The 23,504-nt window shown below is 38.1% G+C and overlaps 1 protein-coding gene across 1 annotated transcript in view; it reads left to right on the forward strand.

The window, feature by feature from the left end:
* si:dkey-215k6.1 (transmembrane protein 132B) overlaps positions 1-23,063 on the forward strand; it is a 191,381-nt gene extending 168,318 nt beyond the window's left edge. Inside the window, exons 7-16 of the mRNA XM_026342342.1 lie at positions 7,836-8,041; positions 12,015-12,078; positions 12,210-12,341; positions 12,662-12,739; positions 14,591-14,653; positions 15,080-15,208; positions 17,235-17,363; positions 17,457-17,747; positions 17,870-18,141; positions 19,105-23,063. Coding sequence (XP_026198127.1) covers positions 7,836-8,041; positions 12,015-12,078; positions 12,210-12,341; positions 12,662-12,739; positions 14,591-14,653; positions 15,080-15,208; positions 17,235-17,363; positions 17,457-17,747; positions 17,870-18,141; positions 19,105-19,732 — 1,992 coding nt within the window. The 3' untranslated portion in view covers positions 19,733-23,063. The remainder of the gene's footprint in view (positions 1-7,835; positions 8,042-12,014; positions 12,079-12,209; positions 12,342-12,661; positions 12,740-14,590; positions 14,654-15,079; positions 15,209-17,234; positions 17,364-17,456; positions 17,748-17,869; positions 18,142-19,104) is intronic.
* Positions 23,064-23,504: the final 441 nt, after the last annotated feature.

A 23,504-nucleotide genomic window follows, 5' to 3' on the forward strand; every position in this document is an offset into this window, starting at 1 on the left:
TACCAAGCAGAGAATGGTATCACCTGGTAAAGAGCTGCACAGATTTATTACAGCACAGCCTGAAATCCACTGTGGGGCCTCCCAATAGGTCAAAAGATGATTTAAGACTATTGGGCTTCCACAGGAATGCTCAGCTAACGTTTATTACTATGTAGATTGATAACTGCACATCCAAAAACAAGATAGAGGGACAGGCACTGATAAGGATCAGCAGGCAAATCAAAATCAGAATTCATTTAATGAGTTGTGGAAACTGTGGAAGTCAGTTTAAAGCTGGTAGTAACAACGTTAAAGCAACTAAAGTTACCCAGTGGAAGACAAGTCACACTCTCTACAGGAAAAAAAAATTAGCATCACTTATAATATCTGAAATAGCTCATTCTTAACAAAGCACTGTTGTGTATTTCTCTCTTTTTTTTAAATAGGAACAGCATATGTTCTGCTTTGTGTATGCTGGTAGTGGCACTGGTCCATCAACACATTGTCCCTCACAATCCAAAACTTATTTTTAAGACATAAAGCAAAGGGTGGCCTGAAACATCTTTTAAATTAATGACAAATGCCTGGTGGCAACTGTGGTAGAGACAAATTAATATAATGTAACAGCAGGGCCATTCCTTTTAACATCTGACATTCAAAGAACAAACAAAGGTTTCTCTGGGGGGATGGAGCCAAAACAGCAGCAGGTGGTTTGACAAATGCACAGTCAGAGGAGTTACAATGGCTGAATGTACATGCACATATTATTGAGACATGACCATCAATTAACCTTTACACAAAAGAATAAAGCATGTCATTTTCTCTGCAACAACCCCGAGGTCTGTGGGTCAGAGATTCCTGCATGCATAATCTTATTTTAACTGTAGGCACATCATTATACCTTTAAGTGATGTGCTGGAGATGAGATGTGAATTACAGTTGTCTGTATGTAAGAAACGTAGGTGCTATTAAAAGCATCTGAGCACCTTTTATCAGCATTTGTGGTTTTAAAAGTGCTAGATATTGATGTATTGCTAAGACTATTAAAAAAAAAAGCCCAGTCACCACCTCTTTCTACACATGAAAACACTGATACAAAAACCAAATCAGATGGCACACTATTCAATTCTACTTGTGTTTTCCCCTCGCACAGCTTCTCAGCTGTGGTGCACATGGAAACATAAATCAGATTCAGCTACTCCTCTCTAACATACTTTTTAAAAAGCCAAGCTGTTTGTCTGGTTCTTTTTATTTATTTTTTTGCTTGAATTGCTATCGTGAAGTTAGGAAAGTTTTCAGCTATTGTCTTTGGAGGTTTGCACAACTGTTGTGGTGTTGTTTTTGCTATTTGATGAAGGTGAAAGCAGTTTTTCTGGCCTTTGTGTTTTCAACAAGTCCTAACTGCTGAGATCTACACTTTTACTTTCTCGCTGCTACTTTTTCTCCTGCTTTTTCTTTGCTCTCGTTCTCTCTCTCTCTCTCTCTCTTTTTGTTTTTTTTTGCCGTGCTTCCCCTCTCGTTCTCGCTCCTGCTTGTCCTGATCTCTCGCTGAGTTTTTCCTCAGAAACAGAGAGATTAAAACCATTCTTCATGTGTCCTCAAACCTCAAACTCAGCTGTTTACTTGCAAAAAACACCAATACACTTGTTCCAGGTCTGTCTGTGTGATTGTGGTCTGCTTTGTGTTTGTGTGTATAATAGCAACCTTTCAAAACTGGTTCATTTTTCTGATACATATTTCTTTAATCTTTCCTTATCCTCATTTTATCTTTCCTAACTTTTAGTTTACACAGCCTCTGCATTCAGTTGATTCCTTCAGATTAAACTTTATATCTTTCTTCACATTGAAGTTTTAAGGGTAAAATCATGTTCCTTATATTCAGGAGATTCCAGAGGGTTTTAATCAAAATTAGATGAAGCTTTAAAGCCTTCATGTAATGCTTGTGTCCTTCTCTCTCTAAAGAGACTGAATGCGACTTGTCTCCTCTATTTAGAGATTGTTACAGACTCCACAGGGTAAAAACAAATGTCTAATGTTAAAGTCGGTATTTTATTCTGCTCAGTTTTTCTTCAGGAGCCATTAAAATTTAATCTAATACCCTCTGTGAGAGAAACAGAGCACAAAGTTGATGTATGAAGCCATCTATCCACAAAGGTTATTCCACCGCAATCAAGGTGCTGTTTGTTTTCTTATTTTCTGCCTTTTGGCAGAGACTTTTTAACCCACTTATTTTAAAGGAATAGTTTAACATTTTGAGAAATACACTTATCCACAACCTTGGTGAGAGTTAGATGAGAAAATCATCACCACTTTCTGTCTCTGCATAAACTACTACTTAAACCAGGACGTCATTATCCTAATTTAGTAAAATGGCAAGTTGCCATTACAACTGCTGTAGGTATTTGTACATTTTAAACAACAAAGCTGTAGAACATTGAATACTGAACTTTATGGATCGGTCATGCATAGATTCAAATATCTAGTCTGCAGCTGCTAGGCTGTGAATGAAACCTTGCTTTGCAGCCTTCCACCAATGTAGAGCTTCACAGTTTCACTGCAGTACAGGTGAGGCCATCACAGCTTTACACAAGTATCGCCTGACAGAGTGCGAGCGACCACTGGGTGAGAACCAGTCGCTATTATCTTGACTTCAGTGGAAACTGAAGCACAGAGTTTACTATCCCACATGAAGGGATTTTAAACGAAATGGCGGAAAAGCGGATCATCTCAGTCACAGTCAGCATCTTTAACTCATCACATAATATAAGTTATTGGGATCCACATGTGCAGCTGAAGCAGAATATCTACATAGTCAACACGCACGCATCCCCAGGACTGCAGGTTCATGAGAGGCCACATTTAAAATAAAATATAAAATACTGAACACATCCTTTAGTATAAAAATGGTAAACAGGGTCAAACAGCTCAAATCCCCAAAAGTAACAGCAGTGCGTCGACTTTCTGGAGGCTCTGAGTTACTTTACCACCACACAGTTTCTACAAAAGTTAACCAATTTATCACACCTGGTTACAAGAAATAGCTTTCTCTAGCTTTATGTTTAGCATACAATACAATGATACAATGAGTTTTGTATCAGTTAACTAATCAACGCAAGAGTGTATTTTCCCAACTCTTCAACTTTTACTTCAATTGTGGATAATAAGGAATTTGAAGATATGGCACATAAAACTCAACAATTCAAGCTTTTTTTTCATAAACATAATAAGAAAATAAAAAAAGAAATAGTTATAAAAAAGCACCATTACATGTAAAAATGTTACTTTAAGATATTGTTTTAAGCACTTTTTGTGAAATATATTGAAAAAACAGCTAATTATTGCAAGTGATCAGGCTATTTCTGTGTACATTGCCACACTTGGGTTTAGTGTAGTCAAAAATGGAATGATTCAATTACGCTGTGCCTTACAGTGGTAGTGGAAGAAAAACTACAAGTGAGGGGAAAGAAGAAAGGTTTTTTGTTTTTTTTTTTTTTCCTGAGGAGGTAGTGAGCACGGGTGTGCAGTAATTGAGCGTTGAGAAAAGGGTGGGAAATATTTATCTGGGATCTTTAGAGGATGAGTAGTTTGGCAACAAATTGAATGGTCAACATTATGTTCTGTAGTGTTGCCCATGGCTTTTACCAGGCCGCTCATTTTCAGTTCATCAGCTGACACTTGATGCTCTTTTATGTCTGAATCTGCTCTCAGTTCTTAATAATGAATATTTTATTGATCCCCTTGGGGAAATAACACTGTTTTTCTTTTATTATATATTAAATTTTAAAACTTTATTTACAGGAAACAAGTCGCACATTCACATTCATAAACAGGAAAGAAAGTCGTTTGGTCTGACAAACAGAATAAACAGATAATAAAAATGTGACTGTGTGATTCGACAGGCTAAATTCTCCCTCTCCTCTCTTTTGGCATTCACTCATGTCCCCAGCTGTGTGTATGTTTGTGTTGTATTCAGGAAGTAATTCTTTCTGTGTGTGTCGCCATCTCCACATCATGTCTCTGGCAGCTCTCATGAGTCTGTTTTGGCTCTTTGCTCCACAGTTCTTTGCCATGTGGATACACACACACACACACACACACACACACACAAAGAAACACAAACACACATTTACAATGGAAACAGCAAAGACGATCTGCAAGAAGTCAAAAAGGGAGTTAATTGGAACAAAAATAGGGAAAGTGAGAAACAATACAACTACTAAACTAAACAAAGAGCTAGAACAGAAAAAGAAAGGTTTCCAAATACAAGAACATCTTAATGTCTTAGTAAAAAAATAAAAGGTTGTTTGCAAAAAATATCATGCTGTATAACTCTGACCCATTTAGCAAGTCTGGTGCAACATTATCTTGTTTTATTATTATGAATTGAGAACGCAGCTGACTTTTGTTATATACAGTATCAATGACAACTTGAGCTCACTGAAGTGTTTTTCACCATCTGACTGGAAAAGTTCACACAGACTGTCTCGAGTCAAGACTCTCAAGTGCCTGACTGCTGCAGAGAAGTACAGGACAGACACTATCTTTCTCTAATCTTAACCAAAGTGCCTTGTTTTTTAAACCTAAGTCGGTGTCTACTTTTCTTTGACACTTGTAATCACAGTTGGAGTTTGAAAGGAACCTAAACTCAGTTCCTCTTAAACATTCCTTTTGTATGTTCAGACACGGCGCAAACAGTAATTCAACAAACCTGTGTCTGAAAAGACAGACCTGGAGAATGCTTCAGTGGTGGTTCAAGGAGAACCATTGTGCATTCCCAAGACTTCTGCTGTCTTATACCATCATTGGAAATTGAACTATGCCACAGTAACCGCTGCTGTTTTCACACTGATTTACACCTGGAATATAAAAATGATTTGGAGAAATAGTTTGCGGCACCAACAGTCTAACATCCCTTTGATGTTAACAAGCGGTAAATCAGCTTTAAGAGAGAGAGGAAGATGAAGAGGGAGACTGTGCAGTGAGGGGTGGAGGGCGAGGCAGAGACAAAAGAAGAGGAGAGGGTCAAGAGAGGAAAAAGTGAGATGTTGGGGGAGATGTAAAGAAAGTTAAAGGGAGAAAAGAAAAATAGAAATTGAAAGGAGGAATCGGAGAGACGGAGGGTGGGGCAACTTTCCTTTTATGTTAGAGGAGTGAAATCAAAAAGAAGTAAGTAGAATGAAAGAAATTAAAAGGTGAGAGGAGATGGAGGCGAAACGGTCTAGCTCTGATGTACAAAATGTTAACCTCTTTTAAGATCAAAGCATTTCTTAGGAAGTAAGAAGTAATGTCACACCACACAAAGTGTGCAGCAGATCAAGTGTGTTTGTTTGTGGTCTTGTGGACGGACCCTAGCTTGGCTTGAGCATAGACTGATGCAAAACCTGAAGTTAATATTTCATTACAGGATGCAAATTGTTGGTAAATAGCTGATGTATATGTACTATATTCTATCCATTTACACTTCACATTTTGTCTCACTAACTATATAAAATAAATAAAACCAAAAATGTTAACTAATGTTTAACTAAGCAATCACCCATGATAAGGAGGAATACTAGTGAATTTGTGTATAATTACAATTCTAATACTACAATTAAGACTTAGTAAAATGATTAAACTCACATTTAGTGTGTGCTTGTGCATTCATCTGTGCAGTTGGTGGATTGAAGGGTTGAGCCAAATAAACTCAAACCAGAAGACAAATTTGTGAAAATACCTTGAGGTGAAAAGTCACTTGACTGACTGAACAACACCTACACATGGCTAAAGGCTGTATTCTGTAATCTGTCTACAAAACACCCACTGTACCTTAGGACAGTACACGATTTACACTTCCAAAAAAAGGGATCGGAAAGTAAACAACAAATGCCCAAATTCTATGATTTTTCCATTAAATTCTGGTCAGCAGCCAGTCAGACTGTATATGTCCCGGGGAACTGTCCCTCAAATAAATTAATGTCAAAAAATACATGTATGCATTTTTAACCAGAGCTATGAAATACATGTGAAGGAAAAGGAAGGAAAGGCTAAGTTTAATGTAAAGAGATTCTAAAAGTTTTGATTTACAAAGTGGAAAAAGGTGGAAAACACACTGAGAGATGAGACGGACAGGCAGGTAGAGTCGGCCCATGAGCTGGACAGGCATAGAAAGAATTGTTGTTTATCACAATATAAAAAGTAATGCAAGCATATGGTACATGTTTAGCCACCCCAATAAATAAGCAGTCACCCTGGGTTAAGATCAGTTTCCTCTTTTTATGAATCCATTGTTAATTAAATGTGGGAGGATTTGTCCAAAAAACATCAACTCAATCAGTCACACATTCAAATAAGCAAGAAGTGTGAAAATTAAACCGACTGAAATCCAGGCTTTTCTATTTTCCTGCCTGTCACATTGTCTGTAAGGATGCTGTCCACTTTCTGAAATGCAACCATAACAATCCAGTGTCATACATTGTTTTGCACTTCGGTATCGATTTAATGTGAATAACACTGTTCAAAAAATAGATATCTGTATTTCCATAATTATGGAAACAGAAAACATGTAATGGTGCTTTTAGGGACATGAAAAAAGACAGATAGAGATCTTGCTGTCTATTAAAAATAGTAAACCTGGCTTACTGTAGCAGTTATGATACACACACTTTTCAGAGATTGAATATTTCTAAAATGAATGATGACAGCGTCTCTGTTGTATCTGAGTAGCCAGACAAATCGTGGAGTCTCCACTGTCTACTCTAGCATCAATTAATCATTCAGTGTTTTAAACAGCAAAGTATTACTGTTTGTCATTTTCAATAGTTTGAATATTTCTGAGCAGGTGGAGAGTACAGGGTGGAACTTAACTGATTAATTATACATGATGTATCTGACTATAACTAACTGACGATGAGAGAGGGCACTGCAGTCTCAGAAAAGTAGTGGTGGTAAAAGACGTAGCAATACTGCATAACGGCATAAAAATGCACTGATAAAAGTTTTGCCTCCACTATTTTATTAAAAGTGCAGATGTGTCAAGAAACTATGCTACAGATATCTAAAGTAAAGTACTCTTTTGCAGTAAAATGCATCCTCTGACGGATCATATATTGCTCTTTGTGACATTACTACTGTGAACATTAAAAACACACTTGGCTTCAATGTTGTTTCTGTCTCTTTTTCAAGTATCTAGAGAAGCCATTGCCTCGTGACAGATAAAGCAAGACAGCATGCAAGCATTTTTCAAATACATTTTTACATTTCATGTTAAAACAGTTTGTAATCTATTTTGTCTATATAAGTGTGAAGAAATTATATCAGTGTGGACAAGTGTAAGACTATAACCGTTCATCCTCTCACTAAGCGAATGTTTCTACTTGCTCTTTAACCTTATTCATAGTTTAGACTCCATAAATACATTTGCACACAATTTAAAATGCAGTATTCTTGCAGGTGGGACTGTGTGTCCACGGTAATTATAATAATGTGTTCAAATTAAAGAATTGTGCTTGTTTTACAAAGTAACACAGCACATTTTAATTTCTTGTTGCCTCAGATTGGCGCAGGTGACAAGCGCTCCCGGGTTGCTCGCAAACCTAAAATGCCACAGATGCTGAAGGAAGGAGCTCCAGAAGCATATTATTAACCTTTCTTTATAGGGCACTTTGCAAACAGTGTTCCAAAGTACTTTGCAAGATGAAAAAAAGTGTAAACAATCACTGACAAAATATCTTACTTGCAAGAGTACAGATATTATAAAACACAACAGAGGCTGCATCTGTTTCTCTGTCAATCCTTCAAGTAGACAGTGTCAAATTCTGCATGCATCTGAATCTACATCTAACCTATCTCATTTTCTTCTCTTTTCCACTTTTTAGGTTTCCCCAACATGTGACCAGGTTTTAGTGAATGTTCAGGAAAAGCGTGGTCATCAGTCTTTGGCGGTCATCTTCACCTACCTGCACCTTTCTGCTCAGCTGCAGCTCACCGTCTGGCAGCCCAAGCTACCCCTGCAGATAGACGTGTCAGATACTGAGCTGAGCCAGGTCAAAGGCTGGAGGGTGCCGATTATCACTAACAAAAGGTAAATTCACTTGTCTGACTTTGGGGAGGGAGGATTACTGCCAATGTATAAGGATGGGAAGTCAGTGAGAGATCATCTCCTTGTTTTGTTTAGTCCTGAGTCTCCAATGGTCTCTGATCGACACTTGATTTTAAAATTTTTATTAAACACAGCTGCCTGTCCACAAGAATTTCCCCTAAGCGTATTAATAAGCGTGTAATTAATAAATGACTCACAATTTAGTTTCATAATGTTTTATACTTAACAATACCACACAACACACTGTAACCATGAAATCTGGACGCATTTGAAATATTAACTGAACAGGTCTGTAATAGCAATACTGTTTCCGAATAACATTTTTTTAATAATTGTCTTTTGCTAAGAGACATGTTGGCTGGCTAATTTAACCATCCAGTCCAGCCCTAGTTTTGAACCTTTCTAGGCCATGAGTGGGACAAGAGTGGAAGAATAATTCAATGTTATTATATTAAAATGTGAAAATGTTTTATATCACATTCAAAAGAAATCAGTTTCTTGAGGAACAGACTTAAATGCTGGTTGCAGAAAAGTTAAATGTGGTTTATAACAGAGAGCTCTCTTCTGCATTTACAATAATTAGGAAATTCAAAATTATGATGAAAAAAAAAATATATATATATATAATTGCAGTGGTTGAAATGTACAGAAAATCAAACCCACACATGACCATACACAAAAAACTAAATTTGCTACAAGTATGTGGCTGTAAATAAATATTTTTAATGCAAACTATCAGGTCATCGTCTCAAACCAACTACGTTGTTTTCTATAATCTAGGGTAATTGTACTTTGATAACTGTGTTAAGAGAAACAACAGAAAAGGTAGAGATCATATATTCAGAACTTTGTCTCCAGCTTCTGCCTTGATGTGTGCACGCGTTCTGCTTCAAAGTTTGTGTAGTTTGTGCCTACTACTGTTTCCTCAGCGAAAGTATATTTTCTGCAATTGAAAAAAGAAATGAAAAGACTGGATGAGTCATCGTTACTGTATATGTGACTTCATTTTCTGATTAGTCCTAAGCTTTATGTATCCAGGAAAATAAAACAAGCCAGCGTGACAGTGTGTGTGTGTGCACGTGCACAGATGATAGTGGTTATAGTGAATAAAGAATTTTCTATGAAGTCAAGGCCTTCTTGGCTATTCCTATGACTTCCGTTATGTAAGTTCTTTTTTGCATGTGTGTGTTTGTTCTAAACTTCAATTATTATTATTATTTTCCCTCTCTGTATTGTATTCTTCCTGCTCCTCATTCCCACAGAGTTTGTTGATTAAACTAAATTAAATCCTAAATTGTACTGTATGTAGGGGGCTGCAGCTACAGTATATTGCAGCAGCTCAAACACTCTAGGAGTCTTGGCTTCTACAACAGGATTGCCCTCATGGGCGGCCTGCTGTCAATAAAGAAGTTATTGTAAGTCACTTTTGTATTTTTCGTGAAGTTGTACGTTATTCGAAGCCGAGTGTTACTTCCCAAATTAGCAAATGCTTAAACGAAATCCCCAGCCTCCGCACCCTGTGTCTGGAGGTTTCGTGGAGTGGGTCAGATACCCCCTAGGCAAGTTAATGTCGTGGAATTTGACCCCGAGAAAATTAATCAAGGACGCCTGCTGAACAATGGCTGCATTTGTGGCCAGCTGTGCACACGTACTGTGTGTGACAATGAGGAATCTATAAAATCTAAGAATCTCTAACATGGTGATGGTGGAACCGTGCCTCATTTAAATTGTTAACTCCAATTCAGAGTCATAAAGGTTCAGATTTTAACAACAGCATACCAACTCACAACACATATACACTCGGTTGAAAGATGACTAAAATATGCACGTGCCATTTCTTTCTTAGGTTATAAAAATCCCTTTCCTAATAGTCTGCATATCTTTTCTCATGCCTCTGTGCCTCCATGTTTGTGCATTTATGTGCACGGATATGTGAGCATCAGTGAGTGCGAGCGTGTGCTTGGTCATGTGTGTGTGTGTGTGTGTGTTGCTTCTATTCCCCATCTTGCCGCCCTGCCATTCTGTTCTGCTGTGCCTATTTTTCAATTTCGCCAATTTCTGCTCAGATAGCCACCAGCCCATGTGCACACACAGACACACATACACACCTCTATATCCCCTAACCACTATCTCACAGAGTGAAACACAAGCACTATTAGGCACACACTCTCACAGAGACACATGTGCGACTGGGACAGTGGGAAATGGAAAGAGAATTCCTGTTATATTACCTGGGTCTCACAGTCCGGGGCAGTTGTAGGGCACAGAGGCAGCATTGTTGTGCGTATGTTATTGTGTGAATGTATGATCCTGTGCGGGCCTGCCTGCATGTGGTGTTGTGTAGATATTACACAGAGGGAGGTGAGACAGAAAGAATGTGTTTCTCTGTGTGTCTTCTTTTATGAGAGAGAAAGATAGATCCTTCACCAGCGAGCAAGGGAGTGAGATTTACTGTTTTAACACAGATAGTGCATTCTGAGCTTTCTAATAGTTATTTTGTATTTTGTGCCTGCATTTTGGAAGGGATTATTTAGCTTCTTAAACTTTCAAATTGCACAAAGTCTGATGTCTGGGCTGATACTGTGGTAGATAGATCTTGTTGTAGATATGCACTATTACATGGAACAAACCCATTAAAAATGATTTATATGAATATAAGTGCTGGAAATGTGTGCAATGCAACTTAATTTTAATTTAGAGTTTCAACACAGACAAAAAGTTGGTACAGAGGTAAATAAGACAAAGAAAATAAACACCGGTATGGATGATTCCAAAATAAGTACTCACCAAGGCTCAGTCTTTACAAGCAACGATGGGCTGCAGCTCACCGCTTTGTGCCAAACTTAATGAGATGGCATGCATGAAAAACCATCCTGCTGCCTTGATAATTATATCCATGTGGGCTTGGGAGTACTTTGGAAAACTATTGCCATTTAACAGAGGCTGCTTCTGCATCCAGAAATGCAACCTGAAAGGAGGAAGCTAATCATTTTGGTGTGTTTAAAGTTTGTGTGAAAGGCCCCCAAGGTCTCTGGGCCCAAACTCAAGTCAGAGGGATCGAAAGACAGTGGAAACATGTTCTATGATGACACTAGTTCACATTTCTGCAGGCAACTGAAAAAGACCATCCAGAGTGTTATCAATGAAAGGTTCAAAATTCAAATCTGTGATGCTATGGAGGTGCTTCATCAAAAGACAGTGAAATATAGTGTAGAGTGGTTTGTCGTCTGCATAGTGATTTTTTGATAAAGCCAAACTGAAGCATGAAAAGATGAACAGAAGTCAACAAACACGAAATAATGATGAATCACCGTGGAACGCCATACGGCATGACAAATATGAGAGAGGAAACAACAAAAGATTCGCTTTTTCAGATATGATTCAGAGAACTGAAGAACACTGAACCATGTCAACAGCCCAGTGCAGAAAAGAAATGTTGATGACAGTTGTAAGCCATAGGTCATAAACAACCTTTAAATCAGCTGGATCAGTTCTGTGTAGGGATATTAAAGTATGTAATTTTGTTTATGTTCCAGGCCAGTGTCTCTAGCTTTGCTTAAAAGCAGAAATAAATATATTATAACGGTGCACAACTGTCAAGAACAGTGGAAAATCTGTTTCTATTTTCTGTGTACCTTACACAGTTAACAATACATGTGAAAAGACCAACTATAGGACTCTGCCCTTGCCGAGATGAACCGGGGCATCATGGGCTACTGGGAAATTAGCTCCTAAAATACTAAAGTAAAGAAAACCTTTCGGCAGACAGTATTCGAAAAATTCACATTATATGATGTGTTGTTTTTAAAGTGTTACAGTTGGATTAACAACTGAAGTGTCTTTTCTGGAGCAGAGATTATTATAGTTATGAAGTGTATAGAAATGGCTTTATTTCACTAAAAAAATCTCAACATCTGTTTTTCTCTCGCTCTTTCTCATTTTCTCATTTACCCAGACCAACCAGAGACAGCGAAGATGATGAGGATGATGAGAGGAAGGGCAAAGGCTGTACTCTACAGGTCTACATTTGTTATTCATACCACATGATAACACGATTGAGTTCTTTATTTGTTTTCCTGTTCGTCACTATCGCTAACATGGTGATAGTTAATCAGTAGGGTTTAATTTAACTTTTCTCTTCACCTTTCAGTACCAGTATGCCTTGGTTCGGGTCCTCACCCACTTTGTTGCAGAACCCTCTGACCCAGGAGGAGATATGGTCTACATGTTGGGTGCAGACTGGCAAGCTGATATCACCCACTTGGTCTTGGACCAGATAAAGGTACTGTAGCCATAAAGAAATACCCACACTTGTTCACTCGTGCTCCACTGAAAGAACATTTTAATGTATGACAAACTTCCCCGTCCTCCTTTAAAAGTAAGATGAATAGAACAATTTTATTCTCATGTCTTTATTTCAATCATGAAACTAAAGGGAAAGGGTGATAAGACTGGACTCAGGTGAATTTTTTAGGTTTCTAGTGAACCACACTAGCATTCTTTTAAAAGTAGCAGCTTCATGCAGGAGGCCTACTGATGTACTCAACACCTGAGTCATAAATAAATACTTGTAGCTGAAACTTGCTGCTTTGTGTTTCACAGGTAGCGGATCCTCACATTGCCAGACTAATAGATGGTCGAATTTTGACAGGACGAGAGAAGGGGATCACCACAATACAGGTTGGTACCCTCTTCCCTGAACTATTATAGTTGATAATATCACCTCAAACCACAAAAGTGCCCATTCTCTGAAATGTTGTACATTCACCCTCTTTACTTTCTTACTTTTTATGTTTTATATAGGTTAAAATGTAAAATGAAATAAAGTTTGTGACTTTTATTCAACTTTTAATATACAATACGTTAGTAAATCAACACCCATTTAGGTACGAAGCATTTTAAGAATTCAGAAAACACTCTGCACCGACGATGTATTCTGTGCAATACAGTTAAAAATGTATGATTATGTGAAGAGCAGTGTAATTTGCACATTGCAGCCGTAAGTACTCCAGAGATGTAAACATTATCCTCTTCCCTTTCCTTTCCCTTTCCTCTCCTGCAGTTATAAGCCTGCTAGCTCCTTACACAATTAGCCACAATTAACTGTCGGATTTGGCCCTGACATCTGGGTGTAATGTTCAGCAATTACACACGGACACACACTTGGCACACAGAGAACACGTACGTTCACGTGCTTGCTGAATTCCAATAAGCCAGCTCTTTGTGACCGAATGTAACAGTGGAGGACATTTCGGCGGCTTACCGTCTTAGTTACTGGTAAACTGTTATAAAACAGAGCCTAAGCATCGCCGCCGAACGTATCTGAGTCACAGCGAAGTCCTAGTTTTTATTATATTCTGTCTCATCTTTCATGTAGCAACATACAAACCTCTTATTCATGTTTTTTATTTTGTGAATTTCCTTCTCAGTGTTAACATATGCGTGACTGCTCGTAAGAGTGTGTTGAGCGTGTGTTAGAAGGAGGTTGTCGCCGAGTTCACTGCAGCAGCGTTGGGGATATCTTGGGGATTTTGGGGAACAGCTGAGTGTGTGTTTGCATTCGTCCAACTAGGGATTGTTTCATGCATGCAGACACACACACACACACACACACACGGACAGATGCACCCATACAAACAGCTGTGTTCTGTTTGGGAGCCATAAAAGAGAATTTACCCAGCATTCCCATCGAGATGCCAGAGTCGACAGCCATCATTTGATAGTTTGACATTTCAATTTTACCCCCTAGCTCCATCTCCTTGAGTCTCGCCTCTTCCTCTCCTCTTTCCTCTCTCTTTTCTTTCTCTCCCCCAGTCTCTCTTTCTCACCCTCTTATTTTCTGTCTGTCTTGAAGAGCAATCCCAGAGCTGTCAATCATGGCGTTTTGTTACCTCACTAAGGGTGGGATTGAGTTTGACGCCCCGACTCGTTCTCTCTGAGATTTTCTTTGTACACCAATCAGGTCTGCCTGTCCTCCGTGTCGCCGGGCGGGGTAGTACACTACAAAACGGGTCTCCTAATCTCTATCACTGTCTGTCTGTTGCTTCGTGTCTGCATCTGTACCCCAATCTCTTTGGTGCTCTTTCTTTCTGCCCTCTCTCACATTCTGTCCTCCTCTATTTGTCTCCCTCTCTTTCTTGCTTGCTGGCTATCGCTCACTTACACGCTCTCCGCCTGCGTGTGTTGTTTTTTTTTTTTACTTTAAGAAATTCTTTTAGTCTACGTGGCCCAAGGCATTGTGGTGTGAATCAGCACTCACTACTCACTTCAGTGATAAACAATTCATTGACACCATCACTGAGATGACAACAAAAAGTTTCTTCTGTTTTTCTTAACTTCCAATGCTTTGCTGATTAGAAAATCTTGAGGTGTAGGAATTTACCTAGAAAGACTGTCCAGATACTGATTTTTAATGAAACCCTTGACTAATTCACATCTGGAGGAAATTGCTTGTGTGCATATATAGATTTTTGTGCAACTCTAATAATGTAGATTCATTTAAGCTAAAGAAAATCTGATCTACTGCTGCAGGTTCTGTCCCCCCTGTCTGACTCCATCTTGGCAGAGAAGACTGTGACTGTGTTGGATGACAAGGTAACATAAATATTGCTTTTGTGTATTCATTGGCATGTGTTATTATTATTGTGTGTTGTTAAATGCCGCATTGCAGATCATTGGTTGGGTCAGTACTGAGATTAAGACGCTGAAATTGACATGAAAAAACATCTGTGATGTGATTCACACATGTCAATTAGTGTAGTCCCTATGGGCATTGGATTCAAATTGCTCATACATGTTGTGTACAGGGCAGTACCAAATCGGGCTATGTTATAACTGTGGGCTACACAGTGGGCTATCTGCCTAATTTTTTTTCTTTTATCACTTTAAAAGTGCTGAATCTTCTCTACTATATACAAGAAAATCATTTTGGTGTAAATCTCATTTAATCAAATAAGTAAAAGCCTAACTCTTCTCTTGACTGTTTCTGTAAGTGACCTACATCGTCCCTTGTTTGTCCAGGTTACAATCACAGACCTGGGGGTCCAGTTGGTCTCATCTCTGTCCCTGAGTATGACAGCGAGTCCTGGAAACTACCAAGCTATCCAGCTAACAACGTCCGCTACTGATCTGCTACACACACCAAAACAGGTAGGAAATATTATAGATATCTAAACACATCCACACACACGTCGCTGCATTTTCATATCCTCCTGGGGTTACATTTGTCAGATTTTCAAAATGTAGCTTGCACATGTAGTGTAGAAACATGATAAATATACATAACCACCTCATTGCCTTTAGGTTTGTATCACACACACAGATGGACATCTTACATCTCTGCAGTAATACCCCCAAGGTTGTTATCATAGAATTTAAACAGCAATTCTGTGCTGCGAACATTACATGACTGCTATCTCACCCATAATCAGTTTCTAATTAGGAGTGTGTAACTTCCAGGCTTTAGCACTATTAACAGTAGCTACAGTTACAGCCTAGAACTTCACAGTTTTTACAGTCCTAAAATACAATGTAATATGTTTTTTGGGGTAGGATCAAATAATGTCATTTAGTTTTTCAGTGTGTTTTTTGACAATGTTTAATTGAAATTAAATTTGTCATATGCAACAAAACTGAAATGATTAATTAAAATTGAATTAGAATTTAAAATTATATTTTATTGTTTCTTTACATAGTCCATAACCACATAGTATATACAGAAAATACAGTAATACCACTAAAACATTCTTACTGACACCCACACATGTTTACATACTACTTGGCGACTATGTTCCATAGCTATTCTCGACTTTCTAATCACATTGCCAAGGGTTATTTTATCATACGATCTAGAGCTATTATCGCTCACTCCCTCCCTTCACCTATATCTTTATCAAACAATAGCCCTCATTATAATATCTATCCAATAGCTAATTGGACGAGGAGCAGCTCATTATGATGAAAATACAAATCTGATCCTATATTTTACTTTTCCTTCCCTGCTTATATCTACATCATTCACTATTACCACTGTAAAGATGATGCAAGGAAAAGGACAAACTTTAACATAGTGGAAGAAATAGAAATGGATAAGGCAAGAAAAAAAAACAATTTACTGTTAAAGCAAAGGGAGAGAAAGAGGTGTGAAGATGTGTTGCTTCACAACTCAGTGCTGCTCTACACAAAACTTAATTACTTTTGTTTTTTGTTTTTTTGTTGCTTGTTATGCCCACACAATCTTTTCTGTTCCGATTAAAGACATTTAGGGTTTTATCAAGGGAAATCAGCGAAGCAGGATCACTTAAAGAAAACCAGAGAAAATTACATTGTTGAACTGTAGAGCTATTTACAGAAGAGCTGCTACGAGAGGACTATTGACAAAAACATTGCATCAAGTGTTTGTCCACATTGTGTTGTAGAGACTGACAAAAGAAACAAAGAGTGTGTGTGCACAGAGAAAAGGAGTTAAGTTAATTTATCAACATTTACATCTTCAAGTGTTTATGTTTATGGATGGATGATAGGATTTATAGGTTGATTAAGGTGTAGACGTCTCGATTTCTCCCAGACTAACAACATGCCAGTTATCTCCATTGTGTTGGAGACACAAACAGCTGAATCATTTAAAAAACATTCAAATCACACTGTCAAGGTACCAAGGACAGCAGTAGTGGATATCTCTACCTCATATACTTGCAAATAAGCAAGTTTCATAAAGAGCTATGGGGTCATAAATGCAGTAACCCAGGGAGGGATGTGTCCTCTAAGTTAATTAATGTGTATATTCCTTAGGATCCTTTATGTCCTTATGCATGCAATGCTGTTAACTTGAAATTGACTTGATTTATTTTTTGGCTAACTGGGGGTAACAGAGCAACTTGTAAACATCAGCACAAACTGTAAATCACTGAGTAAAGTTGTTTATTGTTCATTACCTGTTTAAATTGCAGTAACTGTGACTAAGGGAAGTCCATCTGAATTTGGACATTTTGGTTTTTGTAATGTGTCAGCACAGCTCATGTTACAGTTAGATATTCCATTAAGACCACTAGTGATTGATCAATTATGTATACACAGTTTTCAACAATCAATGTTTAAATGCTTGAAGACTTTGCTTTGATTGTGGTATCTATGTAAGAACTAATGTTCATACCGTACTTCTTTTGGCATTGTGCAGGAAGCTGTGATCAGTGCTTGGATCCAGTATAGTGATGGTTCAGTGACACCACTCGATATCTATGATTCCAAGGACTTCCTCCTCTCAGCTGTCTCTCTGGATGAGAGTGTAATCTCCGTAACTAATCAGGTACTCTCAGCTTTCTTTAGCTGATCAATAGAGCAAATTTCATTCTGAAATATGCTGGAAATCTTTGATATTCACATTGTGTCCGTCAATTAGGAGCAACACTGGCCCATTGTGGTAGCAGAAGGTGATGGACAAGGGCCGCTGGTTCGTGTAGAGATGGTCATCTCTGAGACATGCCAGAAATCCAAAAGGAAGAGTGTGCTGGCTTCTGGAGTCGGCATTGTAATAGTAAAGTTTGGTGCAAAGAGCGAGGAAAGAGATGTGATGGGAAGAGGTGGACAGGAGGATGGAGGGGGGATAGACAACAGCACCAGTGAGCATGTAAAAGATGGAGCAGAGTGGAAGTCCAATAGTGCAGCTGTGGATCGAGAAGCCACAAGGAAGGTGGGAGAAAATGAGAAATGAGCTGTTAATTTCTGATCATTTCCTCTAACAGTGAAGCCAGATATATAAACGTATATAAAATAAAAAATAACTAATTGATGTGCTTAATTCCCTTTTACTAGGTTAGCACAACAACAAAGAGCACCGTAATCAATCGTGCTTCAGGTGGTAAAGTTGCCAGAGGAAGCAGCAGCAGCCGAGGCAGTGGTCCAAGCCAAGCAGGGGACTACAGTAGCTACCCAGTACAAGTGGAGGTACCAGGGACAGGAGACAGTGAGCTGACCCAGACCACCAGAGGACTGTCAGATCTGGAGATTGGGATGTATGCCCTTCTGGGAGTGTTCTGTCTAGCAATACTCGTCTTCCTCATCAACTGTGTCAGCTTTGCTTTCAGGTAAAACACAGAACAACTAAGGAATCGATTTAGATACTCAGAACTGAATGACAGGATTGTAGTAGTAGAGTTAAAAAATAAGGTCTTTATCCTGCAATGTCATGGTTTTGAACCCTGCATGCGATTCCATATTTAATTTGGAGATTTTGCACATCAAGCACATTCCGCTGAGTTACAGCTCTTATAGCTAAATCAGTTCCCTCTCTTGCAGTTTTTTATATGATAATTAGTTTTCTGTATTTTTATTTGTTTAATTCAGCAATTTTAGTCCAAACTTAGCAAACCTTGCAAAAATTATAACTTTAGTGCTTACTCTTACTCTCTCCTTTTAGGTAATATTTCCATAGCTTTTTAAAAATAAATTCAAATTTTTCAATCTAAATTAATTCATTGCAATAACAAAATACAGACGGATTCCCACTTCTACAGACCACATTGTTGTAGTGTCAGTCAGATATTGGGAGGACCTAAACATTAGGTCACTCATTCTGCCACTCTACTCTGCTACTTTCTCTGTCTGCAGTCTTTTGTCATACACACTTGAATGAAAAGATAATTCAAAATCCAATGACATGTAGAAATTATATATATAAAAAATAAATAAATAAAAATAAATTTTTTGTAATCCTTTCTAGCTAGAGTAATCAGGTTTCTCATTTATACTGTGTTTATGAATGTAGTCACGAGCGGTCAGCTGTATGATATATTGAACTTGTAACCATAGCTAACAGTAATGTTGTGGTATGCTGAACACCCAGAAGTGGGTTTCTTTATTACTGCAACCAGGTGATCAATTACAATCAATTGTGTTTTTTTTTTTTTTTTTGGAGCTTCAAATAATTTTATTATGTCTCAAATTTGTCTCTGATACTATAGTCTTCAGTACAATACCTTCCTACTGACTATGGACTGGTCATTGCATTTCCAACATACTGAAACTAGATCAATTTCTTTCATCTACAGATATCGTCACAAGCAGGTTCCTGTTCTGGAGGCAGGAGGCAACATGAATCATGCTCATGACTGGGTGTGGCTTGGCAATGAGGCTGACCTATTAGCTGACCACGCTGACCAATGTCAGGGCGGGCTGCCAGACGAGTGCACCACTATTATTGACCGCAATGAAGGAGGATATGAGGAGAACAAGTACCTGCTCAATGGAGCTGGTAACACCTTGGTGATGGGAATGGGCACAGGCATGGGCACCATCAGTGGAAGTGGTGGCACAGGTGGACATCGGGGCATGACCCATGGACAAACCTTACCCAGATCTGTCCCAGAACCACATCAGTGCCTTTCCGCAATCACCACTGGTGGGAAAGATGCCAGTGGCCAAGCAGAGCATCTGAATAACTCCCCCCGAGCCACAGCAGCGGCAGCAGTAGCAGCCGCCAAACGCAAGCGAGTCAAGTTCACATCTTTTGCCACTGTTCTGCCTAATGATAATTCAGGTGGGGGTGGCCCATACACCAATTCATCAGTCCTGGTGACCAATGGGAATGAGGATGACATCAAGTGGGTGTGCCAGGATATGGACCTGGGTCAGTCTGAAATCAGAACCTACATGGAGAGGCTACAAGACAATCTGTGACTAAAAGACTGAAATAAAAGAGCAGAGGATGAGTGCAGGAGAGGGAGGATGGACAATGAGTACAATTCACCTGTAATGCCTTTGCAATGGATGAAGGGAGGGAGAATGGGAGGAATATAACAATAATAATGGGAACATGATATTATTGAACAGATAGTGTAGGGGATGCTTACATTTAGCTCCCATAGAGTACAGAAAGCTTACAGTCTCCACTGGCTCACACTGAAATCAATGGTAGCAAACAAAAAAATGGCATAATGAGTTTCTTTTGTATTATTTATTGTGAAAATGCAGTACTAGTGTAAAAATCAATAATAAAGTCACCATTGGTTATAAATGATTATTTTCAGAAAAACCAGTAAACCATTGTACTATACAATAAATTCAGGGTATGTTACTGGACAAACATTATTAAGCCACTATACATTCAAACGAGGATGGAAAGACCTTACATGAAGGGTTTTTAATCATATGGTATATTGACAACAAATCTTATAGCTGTTGATTAATTATTGTTAGATCTAGTTTTAACATATAAACATGTCATTTACCTACTGTACCATGTCTGATGAATGGTTACCTAATGAATCACTCCGGAGAAAAGATGTGCATCAGTAAATCTGTTTGTTCCTGTTTTATCGTGTTAAACATTTCTTTTTGCCATTGTTCACAAGTAAAATATAACATGTAAAACTATATATTTATTCCAAGTACTCAACTCTAAATTCAGGCATTTTGCAGGAGTACGAGTGGGATTTGCTATCCAGCACTGTATTCAGGCAACCTTGCTCTTTCCTCAAACAACAGAAGGTGTCTAGAGTTGGAAAATGAAATGTCATACAAAAGACTGTTTCTCCCTTGGATCCAAGACAGAGGCATTTAATCTTGCACAATTAGAAACGGGAAAGGACATTAGCCATATTTAAGGCTTACTTCCTGTTTCCTGAAACCTTCCAGCCAATGATGGCTTTCTCCTTGTGTTCAGAACCAATCCTGTTATCCCCTGACCCCGCTCTGTGTCTGTGATTGGACGGCAGTGACAAAACTTTATGAACTAAAGTGAAAAGGGGCTGACTGAGATGTTTCATATGAAAAGGAGGCTGCTTGGGCTTTGCAGACCCTGAACATTTAATAATGAAGATTATTTAAAACACAAACCATGTAGGCAACAGACCAGACCAGAGTACCTACAGTACAGTGTCATGTGATCTAACAGGATATACTGACTGACCTAATAATACGAATGAGAGGACACATCCACTGAATAGATATGGGTTCCTAAAACATGTTTGTTCTTGCTGAACATTATAAATATTTTTTCTTTTGTTTGTCCTTTTTTTGATAAATAGAATATTTTTATTATGTTTTTTTTCCAAATTTTTAGTTTTTCTAATTTGGGAAAATATTAACTGTAGCTTTTTATTTTAGACATTCATTTAGCTTTTAAGGATATATGATTCTTTTCTTCTCCTAGAGATCTATTTATTTAAATTAACATTTGAGAGGGTGAGGAAGGACAGAACGTCCAAGGGCAAAGATTGAGATCAGTAGACCTCCTGGTGAAGGATAGCACATAAGAGCATAGGTGACAGGAAGGAGACAGAACAGGCAGAGGTCGCCTCACCTTCGTTAAGCTCAGGTGAAGAGTCATGAAGAACCGACAATAAGGAGAACTGTAAGATTGTTAAGAATGCAATATTTATTTATAAATGTGTTACTGTTTCAGAGTACACTGTATGTTGTAAATAAAAAAAATGCTTCAAAGTGCTTGTGAATAAGATTGCAGGTCACTAGCCAACAACATGGTGATATTTTGTACATTTTACAGTGCAAATATGGTACACAATATTATCTACCATCACAATGTGAAAGTGATCTCATTGGTTCTTTTTCTAAAGATGTTTCTGTCTTTGTTTAAAGTATTAAATGAGTTATTGTCTTTGTACAGGTACAGGGTAGGTATCAGTTTACCTCCATAATAAGATGTAAACATGGAGGCAATCCATTACGCATCACGCTCAGAATTGGTTGAGGTAAATGTGTCAAGAGATCCATTTTAAGAAGAGGAAACCAAATCTTTGAATGTGTCTGAGTGGGCTAGTTAAAGAGAAAACAAAGACAAAATCTGAATTACTACAGTTACTGAGCATCTCTATTTTCAATAATTTTGTTAAAGGAAATATTGTGAACATGCACATTGAATCCCAACCCAAATTATTGGGTTGGAACTAGAAAGACTAGGAAATAGAAAAGAGACAGAGAAGAAACCTGAGCTGACTCCAAACGGGGGAACTAAACAGGCTGCACAGCCTGCACCAAAGCAATAGATAATTTTGACTAATTTTCACTAATGGTGGCAATTATATTGTATGTTGTGGACTCATTATTGTATTTTACCTACTCTAACGTAGCTACGAGACTTTTGTAACTGAAAGAATCAGTCTGACAGATAAGTTCGATAGCCACTTAAGCTATGTAGCAATGCTCTCAGATGAAAAACTTTTTGACTCTTAACATGCTAGAACTGTGAGTTTATTCATACGTTACAGCTTGTGACACCCATTCAACATGTTGTATAATTTAAAAAACAGTATGGATGTCAACAGGAACAAATCAAGGCTATTTTTGAGAGATTCTGGGCATGTCAGCTTTTATTTGATACCAGAGAAAGATATACTATATTTGCAGTATGCAGCCATTGTATGAGGACACAATATGCTGCATGCTTACTGAACTTCTGCTGAACTTTGGCACTATGTTGCATCTTTGTTGTCATTGCAGCTGTAAGAACTGAAATACCAGTAATTCAACAAAAGCAGTGTTTTGTATTAATTTGTTTTAATTTGGTACCAGTAACACAGACAGTACGACCAGTTGGCCTCCTAGAGGCTGTTTGACTGGTATACAGGGTATACATTTTTTGGCAGTGCAGGTCGTATTGTGATGTTCTTATACAGTAGGTAAAGTTGGGGAACTAAGAGAGGTGGTGCTTTCATATAGTTCAATCTCCAATCTCATACCCTATTTTGTAGTAACGCCTCAGTGAAGTGACTATATACTACCTTACACCAACAGTTCCATATGCACATCTCTTCACCACTTTGTTTTCAGACCAATTCTAATAGTGGGAATAAAGAAGTTCAGTATCAGAAGTTTAGCCAGCAAGCAAGCAATGAAAAACAGAACTTCTGCAATGGCTGCATCTGAATGTGCTGAAAAAGTCTAACTACAAAAAGACATTCTTTAAATGGAGTTCAGTTTTTATGTAGTTACAGCAGGAGGTACACCTGAGCAGCAGCTTTACATGCTACTAGTTAGAGAAGGTGTTAGTGGACACAAACCCTAAAGGTTTTTTGTTTAATTCATTTTTCTTTTTGCTGTTGTCATTGTTTAAACATGGTTCTTGGAGGCCAATAAAGACCCATAACTAAACCCTGACAGCCTTATTATTTGTCTTGTAGTAATATTTAATATTTATTCTACTGGAGTCACAAAAACAACAAACTTACTTCTTTGACTGTCTACAGTTCTAACTCATGTTGTTAGAGAGCTAGTATATCAGCCTTTTGTGGAGATGACACTGTACAGAATGCGATCAGACGGGTAGGTACAGTAGTTGCAACTTGAGTCAGCAGTAGTTTTCCAAAATGGCATTATTTGCACACCTTTGCAGAATTATTAAAAAAATATTGTTTGACTTTTATATTGAAATGTCTTTTATATTGAAATCTATATGTAAACCAACAAGACTACACACAGATGATGATCTAAG

This window comes from Anabas testudineus, chromosome 9, assembly GCF_900324465.2.
Source record: "Anabas testudineus chromosome 9, fAnaTes1.2, whole genome shotgun sequence".
Classification (NCBI taxonomy): domain Eukaryota; kingdom Metazoa; phylum Chordata; class Actinopteri; order Anabantiformes; family Anabantidae; genus Anabas; species Anabas testudineus.